The sequence below is a fragment of the Prunus dulcis genome, chromosome 6 (genome assembly GCF_902201215.1).
Source record: "Prunus dulcis chromosome 6, ALMONDv2, whole genome shotgun sequence".
Lineage (NCBI taxonomy): Eukaryota > Viridiplantae > Streptophyta > Magnoliopsida > Rosales > Rosaceae > Prunus > Prunus dulcis.
Window position 1 is genome coordinate 7110836 of NC_047655.1, and position 7544 is coordinate 7118379.

At 37.3% G+C, this 7544-nt stretch overlaps 1 protein-coding gene across 2 annotated transcripts; it reads left to right on the forward strand.

Annotated features, from left to right (window-relative positions):
• The first annotated feature begins 451 nt into the window (after positions 1-451).
• LOC117632576 (zinc finger CCCH domain-containing protein 24) lies at positions 452-6076 on the forward strand. 2 transcript variants are annotated; one of them, XM_034366102.1, is made up of 14 exons: positions 453-1151; positions 1241-1333; positions 1951-2247; positions 2373-2445; positions 2618-2750; positions 2831-2984; positions 3145-3228; positions 3402-3524; positions 3717-3890; positions 3980-4114; positions 4538-4633; positions 4852-5178; positions 5425-5468; positions 5553-6076. In XM_034366102.1, exons 1-14 carry the CDS (start codon positions 603-605, stop codon positions 5794-5796), a joined length of 2526 nt encoding a protein of 841 aa, XP_034221993.1. In that variant the 5' UTR covers positions 453-602; the 3' UTR covers positions 5797-6076. The 2 variants fall into 2 exon arrangements, with proteins under 2 accessions (XP_034221994.1, XP_034221993.1); XM_034366103.1 differs by lacking the exon at positions 3980-4114 and having other exon boundaries at positions 452-1151.
• The last annotated feature ends 1468 nt before the right edge of the window (positions 6077-7544 follow it).

Consider the following 7544-nt stretch of genomic DNA (forward strand, 5'->3'; position numbering starts at 1 on the left):
GCTATTTGGGAGAAATAGAAGTTCGAAAGTGACTATTTAAACATAGAAGTATGAAATACATTTATGGAATTATATTCATGGATTGTTGTCACAAAGCATCAGAAGACATGCATTAGATCAAAACCTAAGAAATATTTGAAGTTTGATCACTCCATCCATCATAGTAGCATAGAAATCAAAATTGAAAATAAATTAAGCATTCTCAAAGAATATTTATAAAAATCCGATGGAAACTCATTTAAAGCAAAAATAAACAAACCAAAATTTAATTTTTCAAATGAGAAAAGATGTGCATAAAAATAGATGGACAGGAAATCACTTTTAACAATTAGATATTACTGTAAGGGGTTTGTAGCTCAAGTTAAGAGCATTTATCTTGCACCCAAAGTCTTAAGTTCGATTATCCTAAAATCGCTTGTATACAAATAAAAAATATATATATAAAATAACAAAATACAGTTGTAAATCCAAATTGCAAGTAATTTGGTGCATTCATAGAAAATAACAAAATACAGTTACAAATTGCAAACCTAGTAAAAAGTACAAGGAACCACCCGAAGACAGCAAGAAGACTTCTCTCAAACTCACAACTTCACATCACAATGTCTTCTTCATCTCCAACTACCGAGCCCTCTTCTGTAACTCAACTCTTAAACCCACACTCACCACTCAACGGTCACGATTCAACCGATCAACCACAGCCACCGCCGCCGCAAGACCCAGAAAACCAACCCAAAGACGACGCCGTTCCCGGCGACAAACGCAAGCGAGAGGAAAACGACGACGACGACCCGAAACCTTCCGTCGTCCCCCCTCTATGGAAGACCAGCCTCTGCTCCTACTTCAGGCGCGAGTCCGCCTCCTGCAGCCACGGGAGCGGGTGCCGGTACGCCCACGGCGAAGCGGAGCTCCGGCCCCGACCCGACAACACATGGGACCCGACCTCCGAGCGCGCGAAGAAGCAAAAGTTGGAGGAGGAGGACGGCGACCAATGTGCGGCTCCGGATAATGTGATGATGACAGAGGCCGTTGATGATGACGACGACGGTGACGGAGACGTTGGCGGGTTGGATCCAGAGCTGAGCAAGTGCCTGGTTCATTTACCCAGGAATTGGAAATCGGAGAAATTGAAAGACTTTCTCAGTGAGAAGGCAAGTGTCTTTTTTTTTTTTTTCTGGTTTTCTGAATTTTTTTTTTTTTGGGGGTTTTGAATTTTTAATTGGAGCTGTTTGAATTGCAGGGAGTTCAATTTAAATCGGCGAAGAAGAAGAAAGGCATGACTTTAGGTTTTGTGAGTTTTCAGAGTGTAGAGCAATTGCAAACTGCTGTGAAGGTATCCCCTGCTTTACACACACAAACATATGTATATTTTTTTAATATTTGAATTTGGTTACAAACACATTGCTGACTTAAAATGCATTAGAAATATAGTATGCATTGAACAAAAGGGAATTATTTATGTGTTATTGAGTATTATTAAGTAAATTTACATTTACTTTTTATAATTGTTACAAATTTCTGTGATGAAGGAAATGATTGGACTTATCTTAAAATTTTGAACTAATGGGATTGTTTTATATTAGTCAATACATACATACATACATATATATATATATATATATATATGTTGATATTATTCTTAATTTAAAAATTCGTAATTTGAATTGAGACTTGGAAATATGCTTTAGTTCATTTCATTCAAGGACCTTGGAAGAGAATAATTATAAATATCTTTTTGTGGATGGGGGAATGCTCTATTATCAGCTGTACTATCGATTAAGACGATTGACTAGGTGGAATAGAATGTGTGATTCGATTCAAAGTTTAACAATGTAGCCTGTTAAACTTTGTGGTAAGAGAACATTGCCTTATAAAAGTGTTTGTATGCATGAAAATTTTTATGCAATGAACCAACATGTTGATTGTCATTTCAAAATCTCTATGTGACAGGAGCTGGATGGAATATCAATTGGTAACAAAAATATAAAGGTTGCGGATGTCATTCCCAGATCATTTGAAAAGAAAACCAAATCGGCAATGGCTTTACCTCAAAACCCGCAGAAAACCACAGATGTTGAATTGGATGGGGAGAATGTGGAAGACTCTGTGGTGGCAAATGGGGCTGAGGATGGCAATGGGACTAGTGGACGAAGTGCCCGCAAAGTAGTGACTCCCCTGGCTCATATGCCTTATGGTGATCAGTTGGAGCATAAAAAGAACTCTCTTATGCAGATTCTCAAAAGACTTGTTAGTGGTGCTTGTTTATATATTGTCTTTTAATTTCATAATTTTTGGTGGTGTTATTAACATTTATGTCTTTATTCACACACATTGGAAACTGACTTCTCAGTTGCTGTGACTTTTATTTTCAGACTAGAAATGCTCGCAAAGCTTGTCCTGATGGTATTCCACTTCCAGAATGGATTCTCAAGTCTAGGGAGATAGGTGATGTTGATATGTTGCCTGTGAACTTACAGAAACATATTTGTTTTATTGTTTATATTAATATTTTTGACATGGGGCAAAGCTCTTGATTGCTCCAATGGTTTCTTATTTCTCACCATTGTACTTCCAGAAAATTTGAGTAGGGGTTCACGCTATTTTTTTATTACTGTAGGTGGTCTTCCATGCAGTTTAGAGGGTATACTAGCATCCCCAGTTGTAAATGGATATCGTAACAAGTGTGAATTTTCAGTTGGATATTCTCTACAGGGAAAAATAACTGTGGGGTTTATGCTCGGAAATTTTAGGTAATCCACATTCAATAGAAAATTTTATTGGTGTTAGCATACCTTGACATTGATTTGTTTACTAAATAAAATCTTTCCAGGGAGGGTGTTACAGCAGTTGAAGAACCTTTTGACTGCCCAAATGTTTCCAGAATTTCTTGCAAATATGCCTCTATCTTTCAGGAGTTTCTGCAACATTCAAGTTTACCAGTTTGGAACAGATTTAAGAATATTGGATTCTGGCGTCAACTGACGGTAGGTGTTGTAAATTGAGGGTCTGTTTGCAAAAGTTATGTATGATAAGTATCACTCTTTTGCCAAGCAGGGAATGCTCAACCTACTTTTGATTTACACCTTAAAAGTAGTATTTTCGTCCCAGTCATTGAGCTTGCTGTCTCATGATTTGTCTTCTTAGGTTCGAGAAGGGAGGAGACCAGGCATGGCCTCTGATGCTGAAAATTGTGAGGCCAATATTGCAGAGGTCATGCTTATTGTTCAGGTTAGTGTCTGAACTTGCATCAGGATTGACAATTTCCTTTCTTCCCCTTGTCCTTCTTATATGGTTAGAAAATTGAATAGTAAACTACTGAGTTGGAAGAAAAATCTGATTGAATATTTATTGAGAAACAATCCAACTGTAATTTCATTTTTCACACTCATCTCTGTTTATAGGTTTCCAGTACAGGATTTGATGATGCACAGATAACTAGTGATTTTGAGAGGCTAGCACAAGCTTTTTCTGCAGGAGCTACTGCCAGTTCGCCATATTTGCCTCTAACAGCTTTAGTTATTCAGGTACTAAATCCCTGTAGTCTTCTAGGCTTTATCGTCAGCTAAAGGTAGTAAGAATGTCACAGCTGAAGTGCCTTGAGTCTCTTGGCACACTCTTTCAATACAATATGTTTCCCCCTTAGTTATGATTGAGCAATATGGTCTCTTCAATTTACTGATGTCTTATTCTCTGTGTGATGGCTTGCCCTTTTTCAGGATCACCGAGGAATATCAAATGCAGCACCGGCTGATGCTCCATTGCGCTCATTATCTATTTCGAAAGGAGAAGGTAGTTCTGAAATGCAGGCCACCGACAATGTTGTAGAACCAAAAATTCATGACTATATAAGTAATCTTCGGTTCTGCATATCACCAACAGCATTTTTCCAGGTTTGGCATCAGGTTTTTGTATTATTCATAAGCAGCAGAAAAGATTATTCTCGCATTAGTAATTATTCCTGAATCCAACTATACTGCAGGTCAATACCCTTGCTGCAGAGAAGCTATACTCTCTTGCAGGGGATTGGGCTGAGTTGGGTCCTGATACCTTGCTATTTGATGTATGCTGTGGGACTGGAACAATTGGGCTGACTTTAGCACATCATGTTGGTATGGTAATAGTCAACTTCCCGGTTCTCATTTCTTGTCTATCTTAAGAAAAATTTGTTGGTGCTGCACTCTTCTCCAAGCCAAATATGCACCCGACCTAACCCATATGTTGTTTTTACTGTATTAATCAAATGCAAGTCTTAGTTATGTGCACAAAGATATCAACCGAACATGGGTCTTTTGTTTTCCTGAAGTTCTTTTGGGGTCAAGAGTGATAATTCGTGAGAGAAAAATAACATTATTTGGGTCAAATGCACCCAATGCCCCACTCACCCTCCCTCCACTACTGCTGCTTCTAGTGTTGATAAATTCTACAAAAATTTGGTTTGTCATGATGTTAGCTTCCATATCATCTGCATATGAAAAAAACTTGTTATATTTATATATCCTCTAATGATTAAACTTGCTTCCCCTTAAAAATATTTCAGGTTATTGGCATTGAAATGAATGCTTCTGCGGTTTCAGATGCTTGTAGGAATGCTGAAATTAATGGCATAACAAACTGTAGATTTGTCAGTGCGAAGGTGAGAATTAGGGTTTTAAATTATATTAAAATTAATGTGAAAGTTCAAGATCATAAGTGGACTCTTGAAAGAAAATTCAAGATAATAAATCTCCATTCTATTTCTTATCCCCCAATCATTATTTTTGTTGAAGAATTTGTAATTTCTCTGAGTAAGGTAGCTTTAGTTCATTAGGTTTTTTAATTATTATTCGTATTGTTTCATCCATGAGGAAACAGGCAGAGGATGTGATGCGGTCTTTATTGGAAGAGTACATTAATGCACCTCAGAAACAAGAAAATAACGTCATTGAAGGTATTGACGAAGTTGTTGCTACTGATGAAGAGAAACCAATCTCAACAGACAACAAACCCAACCCTGAAGTGAATTCAAGCCATGAGCTTGAAAGTGGTAAGACTGCATCTGAGGGTTTAGAAACCGACAAGCAGGAACTCAGAAGCCAACTTCAGAGTAGTTGCACTTCTGAAAATGGGAATGCTCCAGTGAAACATTTCAGTAATGTTGTTGCTATTGTTGATCCTCCACGAAGCGGACTTCATCCCACTGTAAGTAAATGAGAGTCTTCTCCAAGATTCTACATAATGATTAGTAGAAATTCTCCTTTTAACTTCTTTTAGAATCCAGTAAGAAGTTACTGTGTGTTCAGATTGCTTTTTCCTTTGATTGTGGTCTTCTATGATATGCTATTGCCTATGGACGTGCATTTAACGATGTCCATGCCTTTAGTGGCTTTTGTATTTTGGTACCAAGACATTTCATGGTGACCCCGATCGGTTGTCTGTGATGTGCAGGTGATCAAAGCTCTTAGAACTCATCCTGGTCTACGGAAGCTTGTGTTAGTTCACATACTGTTCCCCATATGTTTTTTGCCTCATTTGTCTCTTTACTGGAATTTAACTTTGGTTCTTATTTGGTTTAGTTACATTTCCTGCAATCCTGAAAGCTTAGTGGCAAATGCTATTGAGCTTTGCACACCATCTCCTGAGAAAATCGAAAAGAACAAGAACAACAGAGCATGGAGAAACATGAGCAGTGCTGGTCTAGCACGGCACAGGGCCAAGTCTATGCCGGCTTCAGAGCCTTTCCAACCTGTCAAAGCAATGGCCGTTGATCTATTTCCTCATACCATACACTGCGAATTGGTAATGCTCCTTGAGAGGTAGGTCGACTTGGTCAGTCCAGGAAATTTTGTAATACACATGTAGCTGATCACATCAATTCGAATGGTTCAACAAATAGTTTACCAACAAAATTTTTGACAGTAATATCTACAGTTAGTTTTAATTTAGCATCAGCTGGTTCTGTATGCCTATGCTTACATAGAGGCCATGTATTGGGATTTTCAAATTGTCAATTTTTTGAAATTTTAATGTCTTCTGAAGGATAATGGAATGTGCGTTACTGTAAACATTTTCCAAACATGTTCATATATTTCATTTTTAATCTCTGGGCTATACCATATTGGAGGTAGGTAACAAGTGAGTTTTCTGTGGTAAAAAGTAATAGGTAATGTTAGGTTTCAACTGTGCACGTTTTTGTACAAATCTCACGGACGTGTAAATGCACATCCATGCATAACTAAAAGAACACTGGTAAGGAGCCGCCACTAGAAGGATAATTCTGGTCTCTTTCTTTGGAAGTAGGAATTCTTATTTTCAGATCAATTACAGTTTGACATGTATAGAGATTTTTCTTTGTGTTTTTTATGAATCATTTTTGTATATATGTCAAACTGAAATTTGCATGATGAAGTAGAAATGCCTCTTCTGAGGAGGGAAGGAGTGTCCTAATAGGATTACCTCATTAAAAGTACAAAAATGAAAGGTTTTTGTTTTTTTAATGCGACAAAAATGAAAGTTGATGATGTACACGTTTAACTAAGATTTGTTTGTATCTGTAATTTGTCTGTATATTTTCCCAAAAAGAAAAAATGCTCCAACACGTTATGAACAAACCACTCCACTATTCTCCACTGTGTTCAAATCCAAACAAGTAAACATTATCTTCCATTGTCCCAGGAGTACATGCTTACCCCCATCAAGTTAGAATCCACATCTATCTAATATATAGCTGATATGAAAAGTAAATCCAGCCTATAATGTACCTAGCCAAAGAAAGATAGAAAACAAATAGTTGGCATTAAAACAAATCTTAAAATTCTGATACCACTAGATAATGATAGTAACACAAAATAAACTTGAGATTCGAAACTTCGGGTTTTCTCCGACAATGTGAAGATTTAAATATATTGAAGATATTTTGGAAGTTTCTGTATAGGTTAGGTTGTAGTCACCACTCTACCTAATTGGTGAGTTGTGATTACCATCTTTTCCTTGATTTAAGGTTTCCTTATAATTAGTGTTTGGCCTTTACATCTTAATTTGTGAATAAAGTTTGTGGTCAGGGTAAGGCATGTTGTTTGGTGGTTTCTTGCCCTCACTCAATCTCTATATATATATTTGTGTACTGTGTAAATCTGCTCATGATGAGTGAAACAAGATTCGAGGTGAAGTTTGGAGGCCCATAAGTAGAAAAAGTTGCATGATTGGCCTTGTAGCCTGAATTCTGTGAACGTTTCTGAGCACCCTTGTTGTCTGCTGCAAACTTAGGCTTCAATTCTGGGTGTAGAATCCAGCATCGTTCTATTACAGGCTCAGTATTATTGCAATGATGGCACATCAAATCTGGCCTGAAATCCTGTTTCACTCATCATGAGGAGATTTACACAGTACACAAATATATAGAGAGATTGGTAATCTCTTCAACATTAACACCTGTAATGATGAGATCATCAACATATATAAGGATTTTTGTCCCAGAAAAAAATCAACATATATAAGGACAACTAATTTTTCAACTGATCCGGTGTGAACAAACAAGGAGGAATCTGCGTTGCTTCGCTGGAAGCCAA